We start from the raw sequence: 13,637 nt of genomic DNA on the forward strand, positions 1-13,637 counted from the left end.
ACCATTTTGCTGAGGCATGAGCCACACCTTCGCCTCTTGGACTTGTGCTGCCTCTGATTATTCTGTAATCATTAACATTAACAGGGAGGACATTCCTTGGAAGGAAAGAGTCCTCCACTGCTAGTGGGTCCAGAAAATATGTACATTATTACACAAACAAGCCTTATGTCTACAGTAGTCATTGACACTCATGGAGGCTCACACGGGAGCCCTGTCCCAGGGGGTGGAATCATGTCACTCTGTCCCCACCAGGGCCACACCAAGTGTGTAGGGGAATGAGGGACATAAGTTGTTTGGAGTTGAGTCCCAGGAGCTGTTTCTAAGGAAGATTTCAAATGATGCAGTTTGCATTCCTTATGATCAGGATTGCTTTGGATGAAAGGGACATGGGTCCCGGGGCAAAATTTTAGTTATTCTATTTAGAGGGGTACAAACTAAGAGCAGAAATCATTCAGACCACTATTCTATGCTAAGACACAGTTGAGAGAAAGAGGCACAGTTCAATTCCTTGAGGATCCTAAAACAGTCACACTGATGTCTTTATGTATTAAATGGAAGCACTGTATAAGACTCCCTAAAGACAGAAGAGCAGCTTCCAGTCTGTTGTAAGCACAAAATAAATACCCGTCAAATTGATTTTGCTGCAAGAATGCTCATGGCACCTGCCCTGTGGGGTGTGGTCACCTGGGTGCCTACAAGGCACCCTGATTGCCAGCCAGGGACATAAGCACTTGTTGGTGTTACTGAGCTAAGATGGCGTTACCTAACTCCCTGTGGCTCTTGTCTGTCTGTCTTCTGTCCTGGTGCTGTGATGCCCAGGATCTGGAGCTTTCGGACCTTGAGTCAAAATCAGACCCACTACCTCTGGTGATCTGGAGTGAGATAGGTGAGTGTGGAGTAGATGGTCACAGGGCAAGTGACCTTCGTCCTCTCTGTGGATTTTTGTTTGTTTGTTTTTAATTATTTCTGCAGCATTTAAAAAAAACTATTTCTGAGACTTTGTTGTGGATTCACATCTGCAAAGTCAAAGCTGTATGAGCCAGTATTTGGGATTTGGGGGCTTCTTTGCACTGCTGGGAATGCAGTCATGTGTCCATGGCGAACACTCAGGGAGAACTGTGCACAGCTGTGGGCTTATGCTGTTTGTTAAAATCCTAGCAGCTGTGGCATCAGCCTGCAGCATCTCACAGTCAGGCCAGCCTGTCACTGCAGAGCTGGGCAGCACACTCAGGCTTTCATTCCTTCACACCTGAATGGGGATCTACCAGGCACCTGCGTGTCCTCCATGCAGTTACCTCCCAGCACCTGCTCCATCTGAGCGTGAAGCAGTCTTCATCATTCAGGAACTTGCTTTCCAGTGGGGGAAATGTATTATAAAGAAATAAAGGAAACATGTCAAATGGCCAGGGGTGCTGTGAACACAGACATAAAGCCTGGAAGAAGATAGAGCCTGAGGTGTGAGCTTGTGCTTCTACTGAGCAAGGTTAGGACAGGATTTACCCAAGAGTGATGACTGAGCAGAGCTGAAGTGGATGAGGGAAGATGCCATAGGGTTGTGTGGTCAAAGGAACAGCAGATGCAAAGGCCCTAAGCTTGGTATATCAGTGTCCAGATCAGTGTAGCAGAAGCAGAGGGAGAAAGGAAAGTGAGAGTAGACACATATGCTGGGGATTTTGAGACTAGTGTAAGGACTTGGAATTGGATTATGAACTTGTGAAGAAGTGGGTAGCAGAATGTCCCTACTTTACATTTGTAAAGAATTGTTGTGAGCCGATTGTGGTATCCAATGCCTGTAGAGAACTAGTTTAGGAAACTATTTCCCCATCACAAAGGAGTCGGAGACAGGATGGTCTCTGTAAAATTGAGGCCTGCCTGATTTACACATCAAGTTCCCAGGTTATCTAGAGCTACATGAGGAGACACTGTCATATATAGTTCTAATTAAAATTAAACGCAAATATTGTTCTATTTGTGACACTAGATTTCATGCAGACCCTTCCAGTGGTTACTGAAACAAAAGCTGTGTCTGTGATCTCTGGGGAGAAGTCGTCATTACAAAGAAAGGGATAGACGGACAGTCAGCTGAGATCACAGGGAATTCCGATGCTTGTCAACAGACAACAGGTGTTTTCTCATGTTTGATAGGTTTGGATTCATTATTATTATTTTGGTTTTTCGAGACAGGGTTTCTCTGTATAGTCCTGGCTATCCTGGAACTCACTCTGTAGACCAGGCTGGCCTCGAACTCAGAAATCCGCCTGCCTCTGCCTCCCAAGTGCTAGGATTAAAGGCGTGTGCCACCACCGTCTGGCAGGTTTGGATTTATTAGCTGTGAAGATTCATTTTCTTGAAGCATCTTTCCAAGGAGATTCCCCATGTAAGATTCAGCTCAGTGGTCTGTTTGTCCTGGAGACTCCCTGGCTTTATCCCTGTAGCAAGTCACTTGCTTTTTTTTTTTTTTTTTTTTTTTTTCTCTCCTATGATAGGTGAAGAGAGATTAGGGCCAGGGACATTCCAGGAACCTTAGAAAGGGAGGAGAGAGACTGTGTAGAATCAGGATTTATGAATTATAGACATGAGAACCTGACTGTCTTCTTACACTGTCCTCATTTCTGTTATAGTTGCTGTGTTGAGAATAGATTGTAGATGTCACAGAAGCTGAAAGGGGACACTGCAGACCTTACACCCCAGAGAGACCTGTGACTCAGAGCTGCATGGTGACAGCTGTGTGGTATCATGAAGTGTGGTGGAACTTTGACATACTAAGGGTGGTATCAAGGAATTAGCTATGTCCTGAGAGATGGAGGGGGCAGAGATGACCCCATAGTTTTTGGCTTGGACAATTAGAAAATGAAGTTGTTTTATCAAGATAGGGTAGCTTGGAGGGTAAGCACATCTGAAGTGTATGTGCGCACACACAGTGAACAAATCATCACATGTAAAGCCCAGAGGACTTTTTTGGGGAGTCAATTCTTTCATTTTTGCATGTGGATTCCAGGGATTGCCTTCTTAATCCCATATAGCCCATGGGATCCTAGAATTTTCTATGGAGCCACAGATTCCCTTGAACCCCTACCTCCCAAGTGTTGGGTTTAAAGTGTGTTCAAGTGTCCTGGAAACCATGGAAGAAAATGTTCCCTGAAGAAGAAAACAAGCCAGGTGTGATGGCTCACACCCCAGAACATTACGCTTCGCGGCACAAATCTTTACCCACGGAAGCACCAGCCTTGCCTCTTGCCTTCTTAATCCCATATAGCCCATGGATTCTTAGGATTTTCTATGGAGCCACGGATCCCCTTGAACTCCTACCTCCTAAGTGTTGGGTTTAAAATCATATGCTTCTGTGCCTGGCTAACTTGTTTTTTTTTTTTTTTTTTTTTTTTTTTTTTTTTTTTCCAGTCAGTGTCTCATGTAGCACAGGTTGTCCTTGATCTTTATATGTAGACAAGGACCAAGAACGTCTTTTTTTCCCCCTTTTTCTGTCTATTCTATTTGAATTTGTTATTTTATTTTAAGACAGGGTCTCACTGTGTAGCCAAGGCTGTCATGGAACTCATTATGTAGTCCAGGCTAGCCTCAAATCCTCAGTGATCCTGTTTCCTCCACCTTCTGAGTGCTGGCATTACAGGAGCTACTAGTCCAGGGTTCTAAAGGTAATCTTGGTCTCCTGATCTTCTGCTTTCCAAGTTGTGGGGCTATAAAAAGTGTACCATTATGACCAGGTTGTTTTATTTCCTGGTGGAAGGGCACTTTGTTTTAAAACCAGGCTCACTGGTGTGTAAGCCAGGTTGATGTGAACACAGGATCCCTTTGTCCCACCTCTGGAGTCTGGGACGTAGGCATGTGATAGCACACTGAGTTTATGAATCAATCAATCTGATTTCCTTTTCAACAGGGCATGATACAGAGGTGTTTGCACAGGTGGGGAATTTTGTTCAGATCCATTGGCCTCTGGCTAATTTAAAGTCCTGTCATTGTGCAAAATCATCCCAGGAGTGAATGTGCCAGGAGTAGGGACACCTCAGCTTCTGGAGGAGGTGTGGCCAACCAGGAAATAGCCCAGGACAGAGATAGTGAGGGAACTTCCTGAGGGGTGGAGGGAGGTCAGGCGAGCTCAGTGTCCTGGAAGCCACTGAAGAAAATGTTCCCTGAAGAAGGAAACAAGCCAAGTGTGATGGCTCACACCTACTGTCCCAGGACTGGGGATGTGGAGAAAGGTAGATGGCTCCGAGTTCAAGGCAAGGGTGGATTATTTAGTCACTGGCGAGATTCTTGTGAGTTCCTGCACAGTCTTGAGTGATACCTTGCCTGAAAAACTAACAACAATGAAACTACAATAACAGCAACAAAAATCACACCACCACCATAAAAGGAAGATAGCAGGTCATCAGACCCCATGTACATAGGTCGGTTATGAGCAGCCTGGGAACTGATCATTGGAATTAGCCAAGTGAAGACTGGTGTCCATTGTTACAGAACAGTTTGAGGCTGACATTTTTGAGCGGGATAAAGAAAACCACAGAGAGGAATTAGAGGCAGTAAATATGAACAGTTCTTACAAGGCTGCTTCAGACCCCAGGGCTACTAAAGAGGATGTGAGTCAGATGCTGCCCTCTGCAGCTCTCAGGTTGTTACTCAACCAAATTGTGTTGTGCTGGGAATGGCCAGCTTATGGTGCAGAAGTAAAAGAATTCAAACTGTGGACAGAAACACAGGAGGCTGATTCTTAGAGAGAACCACATCCCAGTAGGACTGGGGCACTTACTTGTACCACAGTTTAGAGAAGTTGCCTGGCCTTGCTTCATTTTGCGTGTTGTGTACTTTCTGTGCAGACGTAGGAGAGCTGCTCACTGTTAAGCACCAACTCGTGTGTCAGCATTTGAGCTCCACAAGGATGGACATTTGGGTGGAAGGCTCATTGAGCTCTAGTTGTTTGCCACGTGTCACAGGTCACTCTTCTGGGATCTGAAAAGCAAGGGATTTTGTTTTTCATTCCTAGCTTCTGCTTGTGTGTGCCTCAGGCACTTCATGTACCTCGTCCTGGTCCTGCTAACCCCCCTGCTTCAGTTCCCAGTGATGACATTACAGATTTGTGTCACCACACCTGCCTTCTTTTGTTGTTGTTGTTGCTTTTAAATTTGGTGAGTAGTGGAGCATAACCTTGAACTTCTAATCTTCCTCCATCTGCCTTCCAAGTGTGGGACTATATGCGTGCACCTCTTGTGTAGGCTATACAGTCCTGAGGTCCTACCCAGGGCTTGGCACATGCTAGGCAAACACTCTATCAGTGGAGCTGCTCTCCAGCCCCATGTGACCTTCTGAAGCTTGTTCGAACCTGATAGACAGAGCTGAGCAAGAAGTGTTTTTTTTGTTTGTTATTGTTGAGGTGAAATTCATGTCACATCAGGTTCAATGCTTTCAGCGCACACTTGGGGGCATTGAGCCTGTGCACAAGCTGAGGCACCCACAACTCCTCTCTTGTTTCAGGACTTGTCGAGAAAACTGTCATATGATTTAAGTTGTTTCCTTCCCTCTCCTCTTACTCCTGAAAACCTCCAGGGTATTTTTTTTTTTTTATGCTTGTGGGGTGTCTTATTCTGGACACAACAGATAAAAGGAATTGCACAATTTGTATCATTTGTTTAGGGTTATTTTACTGAACACGCTTTGAGGTTCATCTAGATTCCAGCATCTCCCGGTGCTTCATTCCTATGTTTTTGTGACTAGTAGTATTCCATTGTATGACTGTACTACAGATTATTTATCCACTAACAGACATTTAGCTTTTTTTTTTAAAAAATCTTCTGCTATTACCAACAGTACTACTGTAAACATTTGCATCAGGTTTTATAGGGCAAATGTTTTTATTTTTCTTGAGTATAAAGTTAGGAGTGGAATTGTGGACTCATCTGATAATTACATACTTAATTTTTTTTTATCCACTGCCATACTTCTCCACAGGGGTAGCATTGCTACATGTCCACCATTAGGGCACAAATGTTCCTAGTTTTTCATGTCCTCAAAGCCTGTTTAGGCTTGAGTCAGAACTTTTATGAGTGTTTTGTCTGCATTTATGTCTGCACTCCATGTGCATGCAGTACCCCACAGATGCCAGAGGAGGGTGATAGATACCCTGGAACTGAAGTTACAGACACCTATGAACCACCGTGTCCATGCTGGGAAAAACAATCATTGCTTTTAACTCATGAACATTTTCTTTACCCCTATTTATTTATTTATTTATTTATTGACAGGGTCTCACAAGCTAGCCTTGCTTGGCCTGGAACTAGATATGGAGAACCAGGTTGGCCTTGAACTCACAGAGACTCCCCTGCCTCTGTCTTCAGAATGTTGGAATAAAGGCATACACTACCATGCAAGATTGTATTTTTGTTTAAAAAGAATTTTAACTGGGTCTAGAGAGATGGCTGGGTGGTTAACATATTAGACGCTCTTGCAGAGGGCCCAGGTTGGGATCTCAGCACTCACAGGGGAGCCCATAACTGCTTGTACATTAAGCTCCAGGGGATTCAGTACTCCTCCTTTACTATTCAGGCACCAGGCACACAGATAGTGCACATATATAATTTCAGGCAAACACTCACACACATAAAAATAATTAGAAATATATTTAATGTATTTGTGTGATTGTCTTGTGTGCAGGTACCCACAGAGGCTAGAAGAAATAGTTGAACCCCAAGAGTCAGGGTTACAGGTGATTGACCTTAGTGCTGGGACTTGGGTTCTCTGAAGAAGCAATCCATACTATTAACCACTTAAGCATCTCTTCAGCCTACCTCCCTACCTTCCTACCTCCACCACTACCACAAACACACATACGCTTACACATCATTTCTTAATTATATTGTTTGTCTCGCTATATTGTAGGTATTGTTTCTCTCTTTTGGACGTTGATCTCAGATACATGTTTCACAATATTGTCCTTTATTCTGAAGGGTGGCCTCATCAGCTAGGTTCTAGCAACATTTACTGTGGTCTATGACCCCGTGGCGGCTCATGGAACTGAATGTTGAGAAAAATGCGGCAACAGCATTCTGAATGCACAGTGGACAAATATTCATTCAAAATCAAGGGTGAAGTGAATCGAGTTGTCCTGGCAGTGTGTGCACCTTATACTCCACTGCAGCCCTGGTTCTAAACACCAAACACGTGCACCGTGTACTGTACATGCGGTCCCAACAGGAATGCCAACAAGTGCTGCCTCAGACACTCTGCTCAGACTGCAGGCTGGTGTGTGTTATGAACTCCAGATCTGTGATTGTACATACAAAGTTCATGCTCTTATGAAAACAGTGGTTTAATTACAAGAATCAAGGACTTTTAATATTTTCTTCAGTGTGTAAATACCAAATTAATATCTCTTTCTTTTATATTGTATTACAATGTTAGATTTTAGAAATTGCTTTTTTCATGGCTATAGCTTTATGGTTAGGAGACTAGACAACCTGGGTTCAATTGCCAGCACTGGTAGAAGCTTAAAACTGTTTGTGACTTGAGTTCCTAAGGACCTGAAATCCTCTTCTGGCCTTTATGGCTACTGCACACAGAGGATGCACAGACAGACAAGTAGGGAATATGCATACACCAAAAATTTTTGTTAAATTTTTGTTAAATTTTGTTAAATAAATCTTTGAAAAGTAATGTTTTGATTCATGTGTTTCCATCACTGATCTTGTTGTTTAGAGAACTCCACAATCGTGAATACCTTTAAAAACTTTATTGAAAAGCAAGCACCTGGAATTTATGTCCTGCCGCTAAAGATTGGGAAGAACATAATGAAGGTAAGATGTCAGTTTGGGCTTTGCTGAGGGCTTTGATGGATAGTGCTATTTGAAAGTTCCACCTTGCAAAACAGATCCCCACTAGTTTTGTTTCATTTTGTTTTTGGGTTGTGGGATTTTTCTCTATAGCTCAGGCTGGCCTGGAGCTTGATCTTCCTGTCCCAGCCTCCTGAGTGTTGGGATTGCAGGCATGTAAACTCTAATGGAGATTTGAGGGTCTCAGCCTGTTGCTGTGATAAAAACCATGATCAGAAACAACATATGTAGAAATTATATGGGCTTAGGGTTCCAAGGGATAAGAGTTCATCATGGCAGAAAGGCGTGGCAGAAGGTAACAGAGCACAGCTTCAACTGTAAGCATGAACCAGGAGAGCAAACTGGAAGTGAGGCAAGCCTGTGAACCCTTCAATCCCACCCCAGCGATATACTTTTCCAGCAAGGCTGAATCTCCCCATAACCTCCCCAGAAAGCATCGCCAACTGGGAACCACATGTTAAATACCTGAACCTAAGGAGGGCATCTCATTCCAACCCCCAAACACAACCTAAGTGTTTCCTCTGAGAGGAGACCCGATTACTAACAGTCCCATCCTTTGAGTTCTCACTGCTCCTTTGTTTAGGATGTGGAGAACCAAGTTCTGGATGCCAGTTCCCAAGTGTGTGAGATTCTCGCTCAGGATCCTAAATTGCAGGATGGTTACATTTTTGTTACATTCTCCAAGGGTCTCAAGTTCCTGTAAGTATCCTTCTATTACATGGCAACAGCTACGAGGATTCACTGTTTCTTCTATTCACACATATTGACTGTAATTATATAGAGACCCTCCCGTATCAATGCAAAGAAGTTATCCTTAAGATGTTCCTGTAAGAAGCATTGTGGAGCTTAATTTACTTTTGATTTGTGCTTGTGTGTGTGTGTGTGTGTGTGTGCATCTCTCCTCTCTCTCTCTCTCTCTCTCTCTCTCCTCTCACTCTGTGCATATGTGTTAACATGAATGTAGAGGTCAGAGGTCAATGTTTGGTGTTTTCTTCAATTGCTTTGTACTTTAAATTTTAAGAATTTCTTTTGTTTATTTATTATGTGTGTCAGTGTGTATGGGGCAGGGGAGTTGGCATGAGCACATATAAGTGCAGTGCTCACAGAGGCCAGAGGAGGGCAACAGATCACCTCAGGATGGAGTTACAGTTGATTGTTTGCTATCTCCATCCATTATGGTTGCAGTCACTGAACTTGAGTCTTAAGTAACCATTGAGCCATCTGTCCAGACCTCTACTTTACTTTAAATACTTTAAACTGTATTTATTTACTTACTGTGCTTGTTGGACAGAATGATGAGGATGATAAAGATGTCTGTCTATAAACCTGGAGGGAACTATTGAACTAGACTAGCTGATTGATGAGCCCCAGAGATGCGCCTGTCTCTACCTCTCCAGTGCTAATATTACCAGATTGCAGCTGTGCCTGGAGTTTTAATTTTTATTTTTAAAGTGGAACATGTAATCCAGGCTCAGTTCCTTATGTTTGCATGACAAGCCCTTCACTGACTGAGCCATAATCCCAGCCTTTCTTGATTTATTTTCTATGAAATTAAACTTATTCAGCCTTAGGGGAGGAATATTCTGTAATTCTATGATTTGGGATAATAAATTTTATATTTTATAAAAAATAGCTCAATCTATAGAGTGATAGTTGATAACATTCTAATCTGACCAACAGAGCTGACAGGTAAATTTGTGTTTTTCCAGGAGGTCAGTGGCTCAGAGATGCCCAATCCCTGTCATGAGACGTATTATCTATGTTTCGGCTAGAAAATTTTTAAGGTAAATTCTGCTTTTGAAAAAAATTGGTTTTTATTGCTTTCTGAGTATGGGTGTTGGTCCTGATGCATGTCTAAGAGAATGTCTGATTCTCTAGAACTGAACATAGAGACAGCTGTGAGCTGCCAAGTCGGTTCTGGGAATGAAACTGAAGACCCGTGGAACTTAACTAACTTAAGAACCTCAGCTCTCAGCTGCTGAGCTTCTCTCCAGCCCCAACTTTCACTTCTTTAGCCCCATTGTTTACTTTTCTAACCTGCATCCACCTGATATTTTGATTTTTTGTTTTCTAATTGAGATCAAGTCTTGTTTTGTATCCCAATCTGGTCTCAGAATCTAGCAACACTCCTGCCTTATTCTTCCAAGCGCTAGGATTATAAACATGTGTGATCACCACCCAGCATCCTCTCATTTAAAGAAAAAGATTAGTAGTTTGGTGTTTGCACCAATCAACCACCCTTGTTAGATCTCATTGTGCATAGAGTAGCAAACTAGCTATCACTAATGAGGAAGTAGGAAGTTTCTTGGGATTGTAAAGCTCTGTGTTAGAGGAAAATCATCAGGTGGCCATCTTTCCAAATTAATTGACAGGATTTCAGGAGTGTAAGAAGGTTCCAACCATGTGGTAGGTAGTATATAAACAGTATATGAGTGTGTACATGTGCTGCAGGTGCCAGGGAGGCCAGAAGAAGGTGTCAGATCCCCTGAAGCTGGAGGACAAGCATCTGTGAACCAACTGCTGTGGGTCGTGGGGATCCTAACTTGGGTCCTCTGCAATAGCAGTGCACACTAAACTACACCATAGCTCCAGCTCCTAAAATTGATTTTCATTACATTTATGTGTTTATTGTGTGTGGTCACATACATGGCATTTGTGTGCTTGTGAAGGTGAGAGGATTATTTAGGGAGTCAGTTCTGTCTTTCTTCCATATGGTATTTAAGGAGTGAATCCAGGTTGTCTGTCTTGGCAGCAGATGTCTTTCCCTGCTCTACCATCTCCATACTCCAGGTGATGTTCTTAAATGAACTCCTCTGGATGCCTATGGAGGAGACATGGATAGAATCAAGGAAACTAGTGAGAAGGCTTTTGTAACACTTCAGGGTAGAATGGCAGGGAAGTCTGCTCTCAGGAAGATGCAAGGTGGTGAGAAAGGGTCAGAGTCAGGATGTATTTGTGGATAGAATGTGAAGGGAAAATAGAGGAGCCAAGGATGACTCAAGTTACCAGCATGAGCAACTGGCTGAACTGTATTGTTATTTACAGAGACAGGGAGCCACTGGAGAGAAGGCAGGCAGTTTTTAGGCAGGCAGTTTGACCCTGGTGTGAGAAGACAGGATGTAGAGTTCGTTTGTAAGTACACTCAGTGAGATGGCAAACAAACAGAGCTGTATGTTAGACCATTTAAAATACATGTCTGATTTAAGATGACAACAGGAGTAGATGCACTCAGAAGTTTTCAGTATATACATTGATCTTGTTTACTTTAACATTTATTATGGAAAAACTATAAATAAATGCAAAAGCATTGAAGAATAGAGTGAATATCTCTATTTGTACATTTATCCCTTGTTAACATTTGTTAATTTCGGTCTGATAAGATGGCTCGGTGGATTAAAAATGATTGCTAGAAAAAAAATGATTGCCAGGCAAGCTGACGAGCTGACTTAGACTGTCAGATCTCTGGTGGAAGGAGAGACTAACTCTAGCGAGTTGTTTCTGACCTCCACATGTGCTATGGCACCCACATTCACACTTAATTTGATCCTATTTCTCCCACCTTCTTTTCCCAGGGTCAAGGTATTTTAAAATAAAATCCCATATTGTGATCCATATATATTTGTCTATTAAAGAGAAGAAGCATTTAACTTGGCTATGGTGGCACATGACTTTAATCTCGGCACTCAGGAGATGGAGGCAGGCAGTAGTTCGTGAAGTTCAGAATCAACTTGGCTACAAAATGAATTTGAGGCTAGGTTGGGAAACAAAAAAGAGTTGATAAAAAACAGGACTAAGACTTCAACTTGAGTTTAGAAATAGTTTATTGACTGGACACCTTGATGCAAGAGTTAGACCAAAATTGATTCAAAAATATCTGGACAACCTGGATGTAGTGACATGTGCCTTTAATTCTATTATTTGGAATGCACATGCAGACAGGTTTTTGAGTTTGAGGAGAGCCTGGTCTACAGAATGATTTCTAAGACAGTCAGAAATACATAATGAGACCTTGTGTCCTTCCCCTCAAACACCCCAAGGGCTGAAGTTGGAGGTTGGGGAGGGGGTGGGATGGAGAGATGGCTCAGTGGCTAATAGCTCTTAACTGCTTTTGCAGATACTTGAAGAAATTGTTTTAAACTCCAGCAAGTGGTCCGAAGACAAACCAATGGCGTGTGCAAACACTGTGAACACAGTAGTGTTCTACACCCTCTTTGAACTCTTCAGACACAACCCAACTGCAAAAGGCCAATCCTGTCTGCAAAGAAGAGCTTAGTCTCCTGCTCATTCACACAGCCCCTCTCCTTTTCTCTCCTCCTCCTAGCTTGGAAAAGATTCTTTGTCTGCAAGAGAGGCATGCTTGCTTAGGCATGCTCTTCTCATCTTCTCTGAAATAAACCTGCCTGCAATTTGAGTCCAGTCTCCTGACTTCTTTTTCCACATGAAGTCTTAACATGGTATTCAATCCCAGAACATGTTCTTAGAGCAGGGACCCTCTTGCAAGTCAGGGAGCATGAGCAACAGCAGAGTATCCACAGCTAACACTTAAATACTGCCTGAGGTGTCCCTGAGTTAGTTCCACCCTGTCTTTGAACTTTACCTAACTTTTTCCTACACATTCTTCCTCTGTCAGCTCCCTGGATAGAGAATTACAGAATGCCTGGGGCCAAGAACTTGCTCCTCCAGACTGCTGGGTTCTGGCATGGTTAACACTCTAGACATTTGTTGAGCTTATTCTTTCAACTGCCCCCTAATTAATCCATTTGACTTCTTTTCTCTCCCTCTTTTCCTCCCTTCATCTCTTTCTCCCTTCTTCCCCCTTCCCTCCTTTTCCTGTCCTCCTCACTCCCCCCACAGTTTTCTCCTTATTGGCCCCAGAAAATATAAAGGTCTTTCAAGGCTTCCAGTCATATATCCAATATGAGGGCATCATGTGACCTGTAAGGTGATGAGTGTCTTTTGTCTGAAAAACAGCTTTGGTACTCTCTCATCTGCTCTGTGCTCAACACTTGAGGATTACCAGTCTCCAGTAAAGGCTAGGGAAGCCTCTACCTCTAACAAATGATGCCCTAACTAATTTATTACCCTTCCTAGAGTCTCAAAATTCTCAGTTCTGGGAATTGAAGTCAGGGCATAGTAATTGACCACAGCTGCCTTAATCACTAAGCATTTTCACTTTAGGGTGTATCCATGTGAGACATTAGGTCGGATCCACAGAGGCAACAAGGTCTTCAGCACTGTATTGTACTTAGAAGAAAAGGCTCTGTAGAAGGAAGACAAGACTCTACTTTCTGTTGGGACTAGGGAAGGGAGATTTGATTTTCATCCAGGGATAGTCATGGCAGCATGTTTGTTATGGATTGTAGTGGGGTTGGTCTGGTTCTGCTATGTATTCAGATGATAAGTACTGGCCCTCAAGATGTGGTTGCCCCCCTTCCCCCCCAACAAAAAGATCCTCAAGTATACCAAGTGATGCTATGTAAACCTTCCTCCCCAATTTAAAACTATTGGTTAACTGCCTGGACAGACTGCCAGCATGTCTGCTCCTCTGAAGACCCTACAGTCCAAAGGCCCCCCAGGATGTCTGCTACAGCCATGGTCACAGGTAAGGGACCCTCCCAAATAACCACAGCAGCTGAGAACCCTGAGGAGTCCAGTGGACTCGGGACCCATCTCCACCCCTAATCTCCACCCCCTGAATGAACTCCACCCATTTTCCTGGCTGAGCCTTCCACCTGGGCAGACCATCAGCTTGTCTTCTCTTCTGAAGACCCACAGTTTGAAGGCTCCCCAGGAGGTCTG

The 13,637-nt window shown here is 43.2% G+C and overlaps 1 protein-coding gene across 1 annotated transcript; it reads left to right on the forward strand.

The window, feature by feature from the left end:
* Window positions 1-722: 722 nt before the first annotated feature.
* LOC117709316 (palmitoyl-protein thioesterase 1-like) lies at window positions 723-12,249 on the forward strand. The gene is made up of 5 exons (XM_034503613.2): window positions 723-886; window positions 7,705-7,802; window positions 8,422-8,537; window positions 9,548-9,622; window positions 11,953-12,249. Exons 1-5 carry the CDS (start codon window positions 754-756, stop codon window positions 11,972-11,974), a joined length of 444 nt encoding a protein of 147 aa, XP_034359504.1. The 5' UTR covers window positions 723-753; the 3' UTR covers window positions 11,975-12,249.
* Window positions 12,250-13,637: the final 1,388 nt, after the last annotated feature.

This window comes from Arvicanthis niloticus, chromosome 5, assembly GCF_011762505.2.
Source record: "Arvicanthis niloticus isolate mArvNil1 chromosome 5, mArvNil1.pat.X, whole genome shotgun sequence".
Taxonomy (NCBI): Eukaryota; Metazoa; Chordata; class Mammalia; order Rodentia; family Muridae; genus Arvicanthis; species Arvicanthis niloticus.

Coding starts and splice junctions, on each gene's coding strand:
- LOC117709316 (XM_034503613.2), top strand. CDS start 754: ATGGCGTTACCTAACTCCCTGTGGCTCTTGTCTGTCTGTCTTCTGTCC. Junction 7,803..8,421: donor TTGGGAAGAACATAATGAAG/GTAAGATGTCAG, acceptor TCCTTTGTTTAG/GATGTGGAGAACCAAGTTCT. Junction 9,623..11,952: donor TCGGCTAGAAAATTTTTAAG/GTAAATTCTGCT, acceptor CTGCTTTTGCAG/ATACTTGAAGAAATTGTTTT.